Source organism: Theobroma umbraticum, unplaced genomic scaffold (assembly GCF_002168275.2).
Source record: "Theobroma umbraticum cultivar Fairchild unplaced genomic scaffold, ASM216827v3 scaffold_25.0, whole genome shotgun sequence".
In the NCBI taxonomy this organism is placed as follows: domain Eukaryota; kingdom Viridiplantae; phylum Streptophyta; class Magnoliopsida; order Malvales; family Malvaceae; genus Theobroma; species Theobroma umbraticum.
In genome coordinates, this window is record NW_018397282.1 from 55000 (window position 1) to 73808 (window position 18809).

At 32.6% G+C, this 18809-nt stretch overlaps 2 protein-coding genes and 1 long non-coding RNA gene across 3 annotated transcripts in view; 1 reads left to right on the forward strand and 2 right to left on the reverse strand.

Moving 5' to 3' along the window:
* Positions 1-2438: 2438 nt before the first annotated feature.
* LOC110428131 (ammonium transporter 2 member 5-like) lies at positions 2439-6222 on the reverse strand. The gene is made up of 3 exons (XM_021443848.1): positions 5620-6222; positions 3270-3555; positions 2439-3101 (listed from the first exon to the last, which is right to left on the reverse strand). The coding sequence occupies exons 1-3, from the start codon at positions 6220-6222 to the stop codon at positions 2557-2559; spliced, it is 1434 nt and encodes a 477-aa protein (XP_021299523.1). The 3' UTR covers positions 2439-2556.
* A 6215-nt stretch (positions 6223-12437) lies between these two features.
* On the reverse strand, positions 12438-13590 carry LOC110428105 (uncharacterized). Its single transcript, XR_002446404.1, has 3 exons — positions 13506-13590; positions 13343-13360; positions 12438-12604 (listed from the first exon to the last, which is right to left on the reverse strand). It is a non-coding gene; the product is annotated as an uncharacterized LOC110428105 (long non-coding RNA).
* A 151-nt stretch (positions 13591-13741) lies between these two features.
* FTSH12 (FTSH protease 12) overlaps positions 13742-18809 on the forward strand; it is a 34210-nt gene continuing 29142 nt past the window's right edge. Inside the window, exon 1 of the mRNA XM_021443814.2 lies at positions 13742-14322. Coding sequence (XP_021299489.1) covers positions 13921-14322 — 402 coding nt within the window. The 5' untranslated portion in view covers positions 13742-13920. The remainder of the gene's footprint in view (positions 14323-18809) is intronic.

The window sequence follows — 18809 nt, forward strand, 5'->3', positions numbered from 1 at the left end:
GATCTCATTTTCATGCATCATGTAATTTTGGATATATACTTAATTTGTTTTTCAAATGTACATTTGAATATCTGTTTATTGTTTCCAACCTTTCTGGATATGTTTAGCCGGTGGCTATTTTGACCTCCTTGATGTTTACATGGATGTTATGCTCAGTATATCTCACTAGTTACTATTTCACATTCATATCCTATTCTCTTTACATTATCACTTCCATCTCCTTCCCATTCACACACATGTGCTCTTTGATATGAAAAAATGAAGGGAGAATGAGTTAAAATTTATACTTCATCTCCACAAAAACAAGTTTTTAAATGCAAGTTTAATAGGGAGTAATTTTCAACACCTCAGCATGAAATCAGGGGGAGTTTCTCAAAGAAACAGAAACAAATTTTTCTCAACTATTTTGTCACATCAAAAAAGGGGACATTGTTACACTTAATGCTTCATTTGAGTTTAACTTTTGATTTGACAGACAAATGATCAAAATTATTTTTTCAGATGTTCAAACAAGTCCTAACAGTCATTGAAAAAGATTTAATGAAAGAGCTAAGCACTTTAAATAAAAAACAAGGAAAAAGTCTCTTCAAATTTAAAAATTACTTTCAATCTATTGATAAATGTTCTTCATCTATCGATAGATAAGCTTATCTATTGATAGTTGATTGTTTTAGCACCTCAACATCAAAGATTATGAATATTTATCTATAGATGCATGGCATCTATCAATTGATAGTCAATCGAGAACAATATAAAAGGACCTTAACTGAAATCTATCGACAGATACACAGTATTTATCGATTGATAGGCACTCGAGAACACTTTAAAAGGATCCTGACTTGCATCTATCAATAGATGCACGACAGCTATCGGTAGATAACAACTTGAGAGCTCATGGAGGATCCCCTAACTTACATCTATCGATAGATGAGCACAAAAGCTAAAAATAAAAATAAAAAATCATCTATCAATAGATCACAACATCTATTGATAAATAATGATCGTTGGAGCTTGGAATAGTGTGCTAAACAACTATTTTCACATTTAATGCACCTGCAACTACCCCAAAAGCTTCAGCAACTATAAATCAAAGCTCCCATAATAATTATGAAGGTTGGAAGACTTTGAAATAAAACTCTAAAAGAAAATTTTAGCTCAAATCATTTATAATACTCTTTGTACTCTTCTTCTAGCATTTTAAGTCTTCTATTGTATCATTTATTGAGCTTTAATTGCTTGTTCTTTTCCTCACCAAACATTGTACTTAACCTATTACTCAACCTTTAAGAGGCATTTTAGTTGCACTCACATTTCTCCCATTGTATTCATTTGAGTAATTATACCTTAACCAAGATAAAAGGTAAAGTGGTTGTGCTTCAACCATAAAAAGGCATTTTATTGAAAGGTTGTGCTTGATCCACAAAGGCAATGTATTGAATTTCATTTCAATAATAGATTTTAAACTCTTCAGTGAATCTAAGGGAAAGGACATAAGCAATGAGACCTAACCTCTAGAAAAATTATTGTGTTGATTTTTCTTACTTTCTTACTCCTTTGATTTCATCTGTGCTTTCAACCTCTCTCACTTTACAAGAAATTAATTGTCTTGCTCATTTTCAGATTCGGAATTTGGCTTAAGAATCTTATTTTTCTCAAAAGTGAAAAGGACTCTTAAAAAATTTAAAAATAGTCCAATTCACTCCCTTTTGGAGCTGTTCACATTAAGCTTATTGCAATAACAAAAATCTTCACTAACTTGCCTTATGAGAGATACAATGGTAAAGGTTGACTTGGGCTAGTGTAAGGGTCCTTCTTTATGGGTAAAGAGCCAGTGCAACAAATAATTGTGCAATTGGGTAAGGTAGAATGTAATGGATCTCACATCAGTAAGAAATGGATAAGTCTTCAGTATAAAAACACAGGCCTTTTTTCTATTTAATAGGTATATCTTTTAAATTGAAGGAGTATGGATTCAAGGAGTATGGATTTGTTAATGAGGCAAGACAAAGCCAACATATAAGAAAAGAGTTAGCCCAGCTAAAAAGTGTAGGTTTGAAGGAAGCCAAGCTCACCATCATTTGCAGGAAAAAAATGAGAAAGCAGGGGAGAAAAACCCCATTCGAGTGAAGCTAGTGATCCAAAAATTCATAGGCGGTTCCCGAGTGAGCTTTAATAATAGCACCAATTTTCTGGCTTCGGCTCTCTGAACAAACTTGGGCCAATCATCTACATAGCATGCTTGCAAAAGTTTTATGATGCAAAAAAGTGTTTCTTAAAAAGCCATATATATAAATATTATAAATTAAGCTTTTCGCCCAATACTTGGTTCCAAATCCATACTCTGAAATTCCTAAAATATCACTTTCAAAGCATGTCTTTGCCTTAATTGGCTCACTTTCAATTGGAAATTTAAAATTGACGTTTTCAACTTTGCGTGCTGTCCCTTATAAAGCTCACAAAAAAGGATAATCAGAGCTCCACCAAGACATTATTATATCTATGGAATCTTCTTGTCTTAGAGGAAAAAAAAAGGAAAAGAAAAACAAAAACTTTTCATCATGTCATCTCCACTTGGCCTGCGGCTTTACTTGCTGGCAATTTATCTTTCGAAGCTGATCCTCCGTACTTGGTATCAACCTTGTCTTCTTCATCACCCCAAATGGCATAAGCTTCTTCCCCGTGAGCAGCTTCGTCACCGATCTCCATATCCTCTTCAGACATCCTTAAAGGCACAATTAGTTGCACCAAGAGACAGATTATGCTTGTACTCACCACGTTAAGAACGACGACAAACAAAATCCCAAGCAACTGAACTCCTATTTGGCGAAGGCCAGCACCAGCTCTGCCGTATGCTAATCCATAAAACAGGCCAACGTAGTGCAAGGGCACACCATAGAACAAGGCGCTAAGCTTTGGTACAGCGAAGAGGCCGGAAAGTATTCCTCCTAGGCTTCCAGCAATGGCATGAGTGTGCAGAACAGCCATTGTGTCGTCCACCTTTTGCAGCAGTTCAGATCTCTTGTGGACAACCATCATAGTGAACCATGGAATTGACCCAGAACAAAGACCCATTAGTATTGCTGCCCATCCTTGCACAACCCCTACATCAATTTAATTATGTCAGAGCTTAGACAAAGTAACGGGGATACCAATTTTGAAATCCATATGCCAGATATGACACTTAAAAGCGGTGAGAGGTAACAGAACCGTTGTATGTCCACCTCTTAAAACATAAACATAGTTGTTTTGAAGGGATGTGGAGTGCTTACCAGCAGCTGGTGTGATGCAGACCAAACCAGTGATCATGCCTTGAACTGCACCGATGACGGAGGGCTTTTTGAAGAATACAAGATCGAGTGCCAGCCATGTGAGTAGGCTAGTAGCAGTACAAACGTGGGTGTTCAGTACAGCCAAGGAAGCATCAGTGCCGACTACGTAGGGATCTCCTCCATTGAAGCCTGTCCAACCCATCCACAGCAAACCTCCTCCAGCTAACATCAGAAGGATGTTGTTTGGAGGAAATCGCTCCCTGTCTGCGGTTAGACGAGGGCCAACCTGCACAAGCATAACACAGCTAATGTTAGCATAAAGCTGTTATGGCACTGGTCATTAACCGACATTAGCAATTGGTAATCGGTCAAGTAATTAAGAATTCTTCTGCTTTAAGTAGCTGTTGTTTTGGTTATTTATAGTTGACTATCAATTTGTATTTAGCTTTCTCCAAAACGATCATAAAATACTAAAAGCAAATTAATGACTGAAAAGTCATATTTATTTATTTTTTTAAAAAAAAAGGGCAAATTGTTACTAAAATATCATTTAGTATAAAAATTATATCATGCATTTTGATATCCATAAATTTAAAAAATTATTTATTATTTTTTCAAAAGTATTTTTTATTGTTTTATGTCAATACACACTTTACTTTCTACTTCTAGAAACTAAAAACAATTAGTAATTACTAAAACAACATAAGAGAGCCTTAATTAGTTTTTACTACATACCCTTTGCTTGAAATTTTTTTATACTGTAAAAGCAAATAGCAAAAATACAAGAATAATTTTTTAATGATTTCTTTAAAGGTAATTTTTTTATTGATTTTTGAATAACTAAATTTTAGCTTCAATTCATAAATAATAGTTTTGCATATATTTTTTTAATTATTTTTTGAAATATGTTATTATTTTCCAATATATCAACTGTGGTGATGAAATTTTTAATCTCAAAAGTAAATTCAAAAGTATTGACACATGTCCATTTAAAATATGTTTTAAAAATTCAATTATATAGTTATTCCATAAGTGCATGAAAATCATAATAATGCAGTTCACAAATTATAAAACTAATTTTATTGCAATATATAGAATAATAATTTATCATATGTTATTCATCAAAAGAACAGGTGAAGGTAGACTTTCATTAAACAGGTTAGAAACATGATTCCTTAAGAGCTTCATTAATTTTAACCTTCCAAGAGAAATTCCCCTCCTACTCCTACCCTTGCCACATTATTTGAAAGGAGGGAAAGACAAAAAGAGAAAGAATGGAGTTGAGGGAAAAACTACTTTCTCTTTGTATTTGGGTAAAATACCCTTATTTCTCTAAGTTTTATACATAATTAGTTCATCAGTATTTAAAATAAATAGATCTGTCCTAAACGTATAAATGACATTAACAATAAATATAAAATGTTTAAAATACCCTTCATGTAAACGTGATGAATACAATAATACGTCAATAGCTCTTTGGGAAATTTTATTAAATGCCTTCAATTCTCATAACTCAAGAATGTCAAGTTCTAACAAGAAGTTTTGAAACTCAAAATTTAGATCAAAAATGGGTTTATGGTTTCTAAACCCACAAACAAATAAGAAAACTCAACTTTCATTTTCTCTTCTCACCTTTCAACCTCACTTTAAATCACTCACCAAAAATCAAACATTAGTTTATGGTTTCTCATCACAAGTTGATTCTGAGTTGAAGTGCAAAAAATCAACAACAAATTTGGAGCATTTCAATATTGAAATCTAGATTTTGAGAGAGTTCTAGCTTCTGATTGGTTTAAAGATGAAGGGTAAAATAATTCTAAAAATGTTGCTGCATTATAAAGTAATAGAAACACCAACGATTGACTAATTATGAGATTTATGTGTCTAACAAAAAAAAGTTTTCTGAACAAATTATTTATTTCGAATATTAATAGACTCGTGTTGAATTATAAGCAACATTTAAACAGATAGGAGTATTTTATCTTTTGTATTTTCCTTTTCTTGATAAAAGGGAATTGGAAAGTACTAATTTAACCTAAATTAATAATTTCATTTATAATTTTTCTTAACCTCTTTCTCTCTCTCTTTTCTTCACCTTTGATATCAATACAAAGAATAATAACCATTTTTTTCTTTTCTCACCTTCTCCCTTTCCCTCCATTTTCCATGTTTCCAACCAAATAAGTTAGTAGTGTTAATTTAAACTAAGAAGGATCAATTAATTAATCAAAAACTGGTTTGATAGCTGCTAGAAGCAACTTCCTTTCTCCGGGCGTTATTAGTTTGAGTAGCTTAGCTCCAAATCGAAGTTAAAAAGTTGAAAGGCACATTTTAAGGAAGGAATCCATACCCAGTATGCAGCTGTGAAACCTGCAACTCCAGATGAAAGATGGATGACATATCCGCCAGAATAGTCTATCAGTCCCATCTTTGCAAGAAATCCATCGGGACACCATATGCTAAAAGCCGTAATGGTATAGGAAAAGGTTAGCCATAGTGGCACAAACAGCAGCCATGCATAAAAATTCATTCTCCCCAACAAAGCTCCAGCAATCAGAACCAGAGTGATAGCAGCAAAAACACCCTGGAAAAACACCATTGTCGCATTGGGGAATGACCCTAAAAACGCTGGATGGATTAGATATTCTCCATCCAATGCAACGTTGGGCTTTCCCAAAAATGAAACCAGCTTGTCACCAAACGACAATCTGTAGCCCCAAAGCACCCAACAGACAAGAACACAGGCAAAAGCGTAGAGCACCATGAAAGCTGAATTCACGGCCCATTTCTTCTTCACTGACCCTCCGTACAGAATAAGAAGTCCTGGAATGCTTTGCAGGCCGACAAGCGTGGCAGCTGTGAGCTGCCATGCATTGTCACCTTTGTTCATCCACTCTGGACTGGCCTCATCAGGGGCCAGATTTGCAGGGAGGGAAAACAGAGTTCTGGTCATGTTTTCAACCTCCTGTCCCTAGCAATGCAAGGATAATTATTCTGCGGGGTCTATATACATAACTAGGAGATTAATCGTTTCGATCATGTCGATAAGCTGTCAATACGATAGAATCTTTATTGTCATTAATTAATTATTCCAAAATTTTTTAACTTTTGTTCCCATTTTTAAAGTTGAATGTGTTGTTAAGAACCATGAGTTCTTGATATTCTATGGTCTTTGGCGAGCTGTCCAAACAACTGTAACGATAATTTCAAAGTAAATTTGGCTGCTCATCATCGATCCAATTTTACTATGTAAACGAAACGATTAATCTGGAACGTATGGTTTTGACTTAAAATATTTTTCGAAAAACGTTTTCAAATTTGTGCTTATTTGAAAAATGATAATTTTATTTTAAATATAAAATATTTTACGAATCAATCAGAAAATACCCATTGATTACGAAAAATACCTTAAACCATTTATAATATTTTATATAAACTTTGATGATCTTACTATCAGACATTCTCATTTTTTGAAAAAACTCATTTCTAGATTGAAAAATGATATCATGCAAGCAATATTTTAGCAAGTTTAAAAGCCAATATTGATAGCATTAAAGGACATCGTTTTGAATAGACTTGTCAAAATGAGCCGGTTTAACTTTTTTATTGAAAGTAGGGTGGAGTGAGTTGAGATTTAAAAAATTTAAATCCATATGAAAATCAGTCTAAATGAGCCAACCTATTTGATCAGTGGGTTATCTTGAATGGGTATGAGTCAACCTTATAGGTTGAAAGAAAAAAAATTAAATTAACGATTTTAATTGATTTAATAATTTTATATATTTTGTTATATAAAATTAATAAGTTATTGTTTATTTTATATATTTCATTATTTTTAACTTTTACTTGTAAACTTAATAATTTTAGTTAAGATTAAAACTCATTATCTCTTTCTCTTTTATAGTAATAAATATTAAATGATGATGATTCAAACCTTGAAACATTATTATTATCCGAATAAGATTTAAATATTTGACTTGAGGCTGAGAATTGAAGAGGATATAAATGAATCTTGAAGTTTTTATTTATTTGGTTATGTACTTATATTTATGAGATTAAAGTTTATGTTAACTATTGAAACTTTATTTACATTTGATGTAATTTATTTACTTATTTATATTTAATGTAATTTATTTTTATCATTCAATTTATGAATTAAATCATAGAATAATTTTATTGATAAAGAATTTGTTAAGTAAACTTATAGAAGTAAAATTTTTTTTTGAAAAATAGAAGTGGGTTGGCATTGCCCGGCCCATGGATTGAGAAGAGCCGAGCTAGACTGGAGTTTTTATCACCCATGTAAAAAATGGACTAGTTTGGATCGAATTAGCCCATACTGATACCTCTAATTTTGAAAATAGCCATGAAATCTGAAAACTAAATTATTTCTTAAGACTTTAGATAAATGCAACTTTTTTAGCCAAAATATTTCCTTTTCATTAAACATAAAAGAAGTAGCAACAAGAGAAAGATGTCCCTTGCAGCAAACAGGAAGATGCTTGGTTTGCTAATCAAGCAGGGACAAAATTGAGGGAGCTGTAAAGATTAGACAATGTTTAAAGGCTGCCAGCATTCGATTTTTACAACAATTTCCTCCTGCTGTCCCTTTCATTATATTCCTCATGATTAACAAATTTTGCAAAGCATTCCATTTAATATACCATTCATTTCAAGCATTTGAAAAAGTCCACAGGGTCATCATCCTAGCCAGAAAACAACACAAGTAAGAAACAAATCCTACATCGCAATACAAAGATAATGTTTATTGCTTTTTTCCTAAGCCAAATCAACTATGACTTAATTAAGGAATATAGGATGAGAATTACAGCCTGTGACAAGATACTTGTTATCTGCATATGGCTGGACTAGACAAGAGATCCATGTTGCCGAGCTTGGTCTCTCTAGCTTGCACCTCGAGTGGAGACACAAAGGTAATGAAATGTTGGCTCAGTCTCTTAATTGGGTCAGGTTCATGGGGTTTGGCTCATCTACTCCCTTACTTTCAATTCATTTATTTTCAATACAATATGAGTGCAAGGCTCTAGCTACAAGTATGAAATTAAAATGGTTATTAGAGGGAATCCTGACATAAGAATCAAATTAAAATTATAGAAATTGATAAAAGATAACAGCACCATAGCTACAAGTACTATCCTGAGACAAACTAATCAGATAAATATTTTTGTTTTTTGTTTGGAGAAAGGAAACTTTAAACCAATTCTTTGGAAAAGGAGGATGCTTGCAACTAATATTGAATAAAATGTTAAGTTAGTATCATGTAAGGCTTTAATTTCGAATATATAAGTCTGTTGTACATTTGAATTTGTAGATTATCTTGTATTTTAAGCTTGTAAATATATTTTATATAATATATATAAATTTCAATCAATAATTTCACCGAAATTTTAGGTAATCTTGGCATGATAGAGAACATAGTTTTTTTTTTGTTGACAGATAGGCATGATAAATAACATACATATTTATCAAAAATCATTTTTGAAGAATTCATACCAAAAACCATCAATTTATTACAGCAAAGAAATTGTTTCTTCCCATGTAATATTTTGTTGGAAAGTCTATCAAAATAGATTAAGTCGGCAATGTCATTCCATTAAAAACAAAAAAATCCCTTAAAAATTATCGAAACTTTTCTAATAAAATATTCCATCAAAGAAACAGTCAATGATGGTTCAAAGTTCATCTGAAGCAGAGTATCGTTCAATGGTTTCCACATGTTACGAGATTATAGGGTTGAGATACTTGTTAGTAGATTTTGGAATTGAGCATAGTGATGTCAAGAGTCTTTATTCAAACAATTAATCTGCAATTCATATAAGTAAAACCCAGTTTTCCATGAAAAGATGAAACACATTGAAATAGAGTGTCATTTCATTCGTGAAAAGCTCATAGGTAGAGTGATTGAGCCTTTACACATTTCTACAAGCTTGTAGATAGCTAATATGTTTGCAAAGGCTTTACAGGCAAAGCAATTCATAAGTTACTGACAAGATAAGTGTTCATAACTTCACACTCCCTCTTGAGTGAGAGTATCAAAAGAGATAAAAGATGCATAATTTCAATCTACATAAGGGAAGGAAGCTCAGGTTGAAGAAGAAGAAACCATTGTTTCAGTAAACACTGGCTACAACACGCCTTTCAATAAACCAAGCGTTATCCATTTACACACTTGATACTCACCATTTTACAAATGCATATTTTAAAAGTTAGTTTGCAATTAATTAGTCACTGACAACACTCTCCCTCCTCTATTAGCTATTAACCTATGCATATATATTATGTGCATTCTTTTTTGATTTTAATGAGAATTTCTATGACATTGCATTGCCTGTCTCTCTCTCTCTCTCTCTCTCTCTCTGTGTGTGTGTGTGTGTGTGTGTCTTTGCCACAAAGTTTTTAGAAGTCATTGTAATTTTTGTTGAAAATTCAATCGATATCTATTAGCTTTATGATTGTTTCTTGTTTTAATACAACAAAAGCTAATGATCAAAATATGAGCTTATAAGAGCATTATGACATTATAAAAAGCCCTATGCAATATGATTGAAAATAGCCCATTATGACATTATAAAATGCCTATGCAATATGATTGAAAATAGCCCATTATGACATTATAAAATGCCTTATGCAATATGATTGAAAATAGCTTAAGGGTTGCAGTTCAAATGTTCTCAAAAGAGGCTTAAACTATCATGAATTATTGAAATCTTGTGTGAGGGTGTTAAGACTATAAACTTTGGAAGCCTTAGGAAATACCTAAGGGAAAAGGTGTATGGAGACATCTCTAGTGTGTATTGAGATTGCATTTATTGGCATACCAAGTTTGAGAGAGTATGTACTGTAGTATTGAGATTTAGACCCCAAGTATTGAGACATCTCCTTAGAAAAGTAGAATTCTAGAGAACAAGTCCTTATGTATTGAGACACAAGTTTAAAGTATTGAGACCTTGCTTTCAACCTTTAAATTCCAAAGAGGAAGTTCAAATGTATTGAGACCCATTGACACAATATCGAGACCTTGTCTTTAGAGCTCAAAGATTCTAGAGGACATGTGCACAAGCATCGAGACTTGGCCACAAAAGTATTGAGACACGTCTTCGTCTAGGATTTGTCATGGAAGAACAAGTATTGAGACACTCATATGAAGTATCGAGATATCAATAGAGATTTAGAATTAAAGTAGTGAGGCTCAAATTGTAGGTATCAAGACCTTATACTAGACAAGCAATAAAAGGACAAGCTTAATGGCCATAATTTTGAAATCAAACCCTCAAACAACTAGAACAAGGCTCCTACATATAAATAGAACGTTGGAACTCAATTTATGTTAGTGCAATAAGCTCAATGTGAATAATTGCTTTAGATGTTTACTCCATTTTTTGTTGAAATGAATGATATTTAAATGCTATGCGTCTTACAAAATATTTATACTAATCTTTGTATTTATGTTAATACGAACAGTTTAATGAAAATGTTAAGGCTATTGCTACAATTGTTGCTATGTTTTTTGTCCATGGTGTATTAAAAAAGGTTGAAATTCTAATCATAGCTAATATTTTTATAATTCAATGATATTAGTTTTTATTACTTAATTATTTTTTGTGGATGACATTGCTTCAAATTGATGTGTCACAATTTGTTTACAATAAAGTTAGTAAATGACTGTGAATGGCATTTCTTCATTGAATGATTTAAGTAAATTTCAAAATCTTAGTGATCATCTAAATTATTTCACAATTAATATGAAATCTGTAAATCCAATTGTTTTCCTAAGTGTGTGAGCTTAGTTGGACAACCTTTTGAAATATGACACTAATCATGGATATTAAATTAGATATGTTCATTTTCTAGTATTTTTTTAAAAAATTTTAGACTATTTTTATTTTTATTGACATGGACCAAATTGTCTTTAGCTTTGTGTTTAAAAAGCAATCAAATCAAATAAAATTATTTTCATCATAAATACTATAATACAAAATGAAGCTGTTCATAATCAAAAGATGAATGGGCTTAGAATGTTTAATACACATTCTAGAGTTCAAAATTACACAATTTCAAGTTAGAACAAAATAATTTGGACAATTTTACTGCTTTTGGTATCATTCAATGTAGATGAGTTTAAAGGATAAGTGTATTTTAGTTGGATTATCTTGGTTTGGCCATTTTTAAGATCCAATAAATGAAAAAAAATGCTAGGTGGACATATGGATATTGTTAAAATAGGAGAATGTTAGAATGGATAAGATCAAAAATAAATTAAAATTATTATTACATTTATATAAAAATTCAATCTATTTATTTAACAAACAATTTACCATTATTTTTCTTTCTTTTGTTACAAATGTTGCTATAAAAGTTTTATAATTTACAATAAATTAAAATTATCTGATTTTATATTTTAAAATATAAAAAAAATACAATATTCACTGCATAATTTTATTCTTTTTTATTTTTAGAATTGGATAGGATCATCCTATATTGTATTATGATAAAAAAAAAACTACCTCCATCAAATAATAAACTAAACATTTAAATGAAATATTATATATAAGTAAAATGCAGTAAGTACTAAATCTTTTTACTTTCATTTATTTTCTCATACCTTATTCTAAAAAACAATAATTAAAAGAAATCAAATATCAGCACAACATTTAAATGAAATTGTGCAGAGGTTATTGCCCCTATTTGCATTTTATATGTTATACCTCCTTTTTTAGGGTTTACAATAATAATATGTTACAAATAACATATGAAAACTCCACAATTTCGTTATATCAATTAAAATATAAATATATATATATATATATATATGAATATTTCATCCACACACATACATATACTTATATAACGCAAATTTATGTTTGGCAAAGATATAAAAAATTGAAATTCTTTTAAATTATGAAAATACAAATTGTAATAACTTTGAAAACTTGATCTCTTTTTTCTTTGACTTTTTCAATTATGGACTGTCTACATTCACACAAAACGAATAATAAGCATGAATAGCTAAAATCATTACTTCTAACTCTAAAAGATAATAACAAAGAAAATTTTAAAGAAAATGTGATATTAGAAAACAAAATATAGGAAAATCTTATATTGAAAACAAAAAAATAATTAAATAAAAGAATGCTTTCCTAACTACAATTCACAATGTATTCTACAATAGTTCAGTGTAATGGATGAACAAATATAACATCTAAAAACCCAAAATTTGCAAGCTATACTACTTGGAGAATCCATGCCTTGTGACAAGGAAGAACATCTCCTTTGGTGAATTGAATTTGAAGTAGAGATTTCCCCATTAGCCCTGTCTATTTGCAAAATGAAAAGTAGAATAAATTATAAGAAACCCAAAGTGCTCTATAATATTTCAGTGTAATGGAAGAACAAATATAGCACCTAGCACTCAAGCTCCAGACTAGAGGCGGATTCAGAAATTTTTGTAAGTGGTGTCATAACTAAAACAACAACCAATAATTAAAAAAAAAATTTTCCTTAATCTAGAATTTACCGAAAGAGTACCTAGATCAAATTCTATACAATTTTGCTTAGAAGATTATTGAGTACCATTATTAGTAGACTTATGTTGTTATTGGCCAAGACTTAAGTTTTGTGAGATAATTTTTTGTATTGTAAAATATCTTTTCGAGAAAAATTTATGTAAGAACCTGTTAAAAATGACTATTAATTTCTCATTAGCATAAACTAAATTATTGAAATTAAATAAAAATATAATCTTGCATAGTAAATTATCAAGTTCAACAACTAACAATTCGACAAATTTATATCCATTGATCAAAACTAAGTATAGCCATTCACAAACCACATAAAGTTAAATATAAAAATCAAATAATCAAATAATATATCTACAAAATAAATTAAAAAAAGAAAGATTCATAAATTCAAGATATTATTTGACAGCAAAACTATTGTCTATTCTAATCCTAATTATTGAATTCTAATTACCCTAAATCCTTTGACTACATCAAAAATGAAATAAAAATGAAAGGAGATAACCCAGAGAAAGGAAGGTAGGTATCAGAATAAACCTGCTGTTGATAGAAAACCTTTCACCGTCCATCGAAAATATAAGTGACAAAACAAAGATAAGAACCCCAGTCAGTCAAGAAACAGAAGAATTGCCATTTAAGTCGACAGAGAAAAGCAACACAAGAACCACATGCGAAAAGGATCACCAGCAAAGACATGTACCTGTTGCAGCAATTGATGAGAGAATGGTTAATTGGCAGATCAATTGAGGAGGGCCTATTGAGATAATGTGTAGAGCAAAAGCACCGGGTGACTGATGAGAGAGACGAAAAGGAGTAAAAACTCAAAAATGCCCTTTAAGCCCAATAAAATATCAGGTATAGGTGTTAAATGTGGAGAAGCTGTGCAGATAAGAACCATATAGAGTTTAGATTACTGAAAGAAATTTGAAGGATGATAGTTTACCCCCACCATTGCAGGGGCGACATTCTAGTATTAAGCAAGAGAAGCGCAAAACAGACGTGCGCAACCCACGTGTGCCATTTACTCCCAGCACTGGGATAAACCCCTCGAAAGCCCCTTCCTATAAAACACAGTCTTAAGAACCTCGCTTCAAATTCTTTCGTGAGCAACGAAAATGGAGGTTGCAATCCCCATCGGACTAAACACTCCTATCTTCTGTTCCATACCAATCACTCAAACCCCTCAAAACCTCACTTTCTTTCAAGTCCCCACGAGGCGCAGGCTCAAAATCAGAGCTTCTTCTTCCTCTGCGAATCCCGGCGGGTCTGGCTCCAATGGCTTCTCTTGGTTCAGCCTTGCGCGCTCTTTCCGGCTCGGGTCGGAGCTGTTCTGGTCCAAATTTGGGGAGTCGGTTAAGAAGGAAACAGGGTTTAATTTGGATGAGGCGAATGTAAGGGTAAATGAGCTGGTGGGACGAGTTAAGGAAGGGTTCAGGAAGGGCGAGGGTGAGTTCACTCGGTTGTGGACTGAGTTGGTTCCCGAGTTTGTTAGCTGGAACCGGTGGGAGCGCTGGAAGGTAAGCTTTTTTGGGTTATTACATTTTTGTTTTTAAGTGTTTGAGTGATTGAAAATGAATGGAATACTAACTTAGCAAATGCTGAAATTAATTTTGGTATTACACTTTCAAAGTTTTGGAAATGAATGGCTGGTGTTGATCAATATCTGCATTAATTAGATTGAACAGCCAACGGTTTAGTTCAAGTCTGTTCCAGGATGTTTGACTTTTGTGGATTTTTAGAGTTTTGCATCTGTAGACAGGATAGGGGATAATGAAAAATGAAATTCATACTAAATGAAAACATTCTTAGAATTACATGAAGTATGAAGTCGAAATGAAACTTCAGTTTCTGTGTGAAACACAGGATAGATGTGTCCAGGTCCAGTTGCATTTTCTTTCTGTTGCTGTATATTCTGAGTTCTGCAAAAAGATAAGCCTGTCCCAGTTGGCCCATTATGAAAAAGAGCCAATGCCTTGTGGTGCATTATCTTCTTTCAGTAAGGCTTCATTGTTCTTCTTCAATTTGCTTTGAGAATGATTGAAACATAACTCACTGCTGTGTTACATGTTCTTATCAAATATGGTTTTGGTTATAGGTACCCTTTTCTTTCAACTGAGTTCGATAGTAACATGTTTTTTTTTTCTTTTGTTTGAACCAATCTGATGAGATATTAGTTGCGCCTGATGTGATTTCCACTATTAACAGATTATTCCTTCTCAATATAACAGAAATAGAGGTTTAAACCACTAGAAACAGACTAGTTGTCTAAGATAGCGTTTCTTAATCTGAAATGCTGAAAATTCATGCAAAGTTGAAGGTAAATGCAGTTTCTTCTTTCAGAACATTATGGTCTAATAAATGGAGAAAAATCTTTTAGATTCAATTAAACAAGCTCTTAGAAGTGGGACAGAGTTGGGCCATGCAAGATCATGGAGAAAGCATTCCTTATATACAAGCAGATCCAATAAAAACCATGAGTATTGGCCCCACGTACAAATCAAAAGAAACGAAAAAGGGTATATTTTTGAGTTGGAAGGGATGAATTATGATTTGACTGTGTGAACATATTCTGACAAGAGAGAACTGCTTTCTTGAGGTTATGTTGTTAGATTTTCCTTTTGTTTCATTTAATTATTTCAAGCATATTTGTTTTATAGATTCTTTTTCTAATTTAAAGTCATGATTGGAATCTAGAAATCTCACTCCTGAACCTTATCATAATGATGGATGATGATAAAGGGGAACTTGGTAATTGAATTCGCCTTAGTATTGCAAGAAAACATTCGGGGGATTTGATGGGAAGCAAGGCTTGGGAGTCAAGAATCCCTATTGAAGCTTTTCTTAATGATTAGCTAAGATGATGAAGACAACAAAGGAATGGAATATTTTTTGACCTTGTAGAAATAGGCTTGAATTTCTCATAAGGAAAGAAAGAATCACACCTCCTATGGTTTGCACCACCGAGCTACTGGGAGATTCTTATGTGCTTCAATGCACTTGAAAGAAAGCCTGCACAAAGTGAGCTGGTGTAATTTGATCCTAACAAAGCTAAATCTTAACCAAAGAGTAAAAGAAGACCTAATATGTGACACATTATAATCTAAATAACATGAATTCAAGAGCCCAAAGAATATTTTAATTCAACCATGAGCAAAGCGATGGGGTCGTGATCAATGCCTCAATATCACACTATATATAGTAGCTCTGCATAAGTTCTAAGTGGAACCTAACTCAACATATCCCATCAATGAATGCTTGGTGCTTGTAAATCTGCCTTTTTTTGTTTCCACCATGAATGCTGTATGTCTGACTTCAATGATGCAATATGGATGAACTCATTACTCCAGAACCTTGATTAGCATAAATACTTAAAATTTTAACTAGGGAAGGAGAGGACACTTGTGGATTTATATCAGGATGTTCCATGTTTGTGTTTCTGCTAGAATTTCTTTTTCCAAATTTAGGGCTTGAAGTGGTAATTGGGTGTGTGATTTTGATAATGAAAGGTAAAGTTTTGATTAGATAAAAAAGTTAAATGAAACTTGGAGACTTTCACTACTAAAAATTCCAAGCCATCCACATACACTATGAGAATAGCTATCTTCCCATTAATTGAATACTTTGTGAACATGGTGTGACTTGTCTGTACCTGAATGTATCCTTTGCCTTTTACAAACTAGGTGAACCTCTCGAACCAAGGTCTTGGTGACTGTTTTAACTCGTATAGAGACTCTTTTAGTTTGCATATTTTTGACCCAAACTTCCTTTCAAAGCCCGGTGGTGGATCCATGTAAACTTCGTCTTCCAAGTCACCATTAAGAAATGCATTCTATACATATAGCTGTTGTAGAGGCCAGTCAAGATTGGTTCCAATTGACAGAAGTACTCTCACTATGTTTAAACATAAACACGACACGAATGCTATTCGTGTCTTAAATCTGAAACAGGAACACATATACGTTTAATAACCGTGTAACACGATACGACACGTTTGTTAAACGTGTCAATATGACATAACATGATTAATAACACGATTAACACGTTTAACACTATTAAATAAAAATATTTACAATTAAATATAATTTTATTATTTAAATTTAAAATCAATATGATAAAAACAATTACACCACAACAAAATAACAAGAACATCAAATATAACAAAACAAAATTTACAATTAGGATTTGGGCATGACATAATTATATTCTTATTGTTATGAAAATTGCCCAAGAAACAATAAAGATAAAACCTAGAGAAATCAAGAAAATAGAAAAACACAAGAATTTACGTGGTTTGGCCTCTTGTCTACGTCAATGGAGTGAAACTGTTCTCATATTATTGAGAAATTAAAATACAATAAATTGATTTTTATGGCTCCTCAAACCAATGCAAGATCCCTTGCACACTCTTTCTCAATAACCTCCTAAGAACACTCACCCAAACTACTCTAGTTCCACATAGAGCAAAAGACATAGTTACAAAATGTCCCTTCTCTAGAGTTCTCAAAGCACACCTGCAATTATAAAGCCTAGAGATCCACTTTTATAATATAAAAGTCTAAAATAGAATGTGATTAGGATTTTTATGTGGAATAAGAAGTTTAAAACCATACAACTACTCAATGTTGTAAACAAACAAGAATGCTAATAAAATAAGATTTAGAATTCTAGTCAACCTAAAACACAACAAATTTCCACCTTTGACTTGAACTCAACCTTCTTAAATTCTTCCACTAGTCACACTTAATTGCAACTTTTTAACTCCACTTTCTAACACTTTGAACAACTCTCTAAGCATAAGACTTTCCAAATCATTGGCCTTTATAATTAGCACGACTACACATAACGAATCAAGCATGGTCTAACACTCGATTTCATAAAATGACCAATGCACCTGTGTAGCCGTCAAGTCAATGGCATTAATTAACTTCAGAAAGAGACCTCGACAACCCTTTTAATTCACTACTGGCAAGATTTTTCGTCCTTTCACCATCGTCTATACCATGGGAACCTTTCATCACCTCCTCGGAAAATGAAATCTCACTTTGGTAGCTACCATCTCCTGCGCACTGGTTCCATCCCTTCGAGGCCTCATATTCTAGACGATATAAGCCATTATACAAATACCCCTCATCAAGACCATATCACCTTGTGGTGACTTATTTACCACTCTTTTATCACAAGTAGAATATCCATAACCCTTTGGAGTCTAACAAGGTTCAATGATATTAGAGTTTATGCATCTTTGGGACATAGGTCACACCATCCAAAGAGTGCACAACCCATCAAACTTTTGATTTTTATTATTCCAAGACCCATGACTTCCACTATTGACTCATTATCTACAGTCAAATTTCAGCCACCTTTTCTTGAAGTAATTCAAAAACAATCTTTTTAATAACATATGTGAGTGGCAGAAGTAGAATCTAAATACCAATAAGAATTTGTATTCATATTTTCTGAGATTGTAAGGACATCACAATCATCACCTTCAGTAACGAAAGAACACTCACTTTTGTTCTCGTTATTTTCATCTCCTTTTGTAGGACAATCTTTTTTAATATGTCCATACCCTTTGCATTGAAAGCATTGAACATTGTTGGATCTAGATTTGCCACCCTTAGATCACTTATCGGTTGACTTCCTCTTAGGAACCTCAGTTACCAATGCCAAGCCACTTGGATCTCTATCCCTTTCCTTACTTTCTTTCGGGCTTCACGAGACATTAACGTTGCTTGTGCTTGTTCTAACGTGATTGTATCCATCCCACATATCAAAGATTCCACAAATGCCTCATAGGAGTCTGGAAGCGACGCCAGGAACAATAGTGCCTTTTCCTCTTCCTCCACCTTCACATCAACCTTCTTCAACTGATCAATGATCCTGTCGAATTCATTCATATGCTTCATGAGGTTTATATTCTTTCCATTTTAAGCGATACAACTTTCACCTAAGTTGTAACTTGTTAGAAAGACTTTTCGCAAAGTAAATCTTCTCTAACTTTGCC

Excerpts from the sequence above, each read along its gene's own strand:
- LOC110428131 (XM_021443848.1), bottom strand. The coding sequence starts at position 6,222 with ATGACCAGAACTCTGTTTTCCCTCCCTGCAAATCTGGCCCCTGATGAG. Across the intron at positions 3,556-5,619 it reads GTTTCACAGCTGCATACTGG|GTTGGCCCTCGTCTAACCGC; the intron begins GTATGGATTCCT and ends ATGCTTGTGCAG. Across the intron at positions 3,102-3,269 it reads CTGCATCACACCAGCTGCTG|GGGTTGTGCAAGGATGGGCA; the intron begins GTAAGCACTCCA and ends AAATTGATGTAG.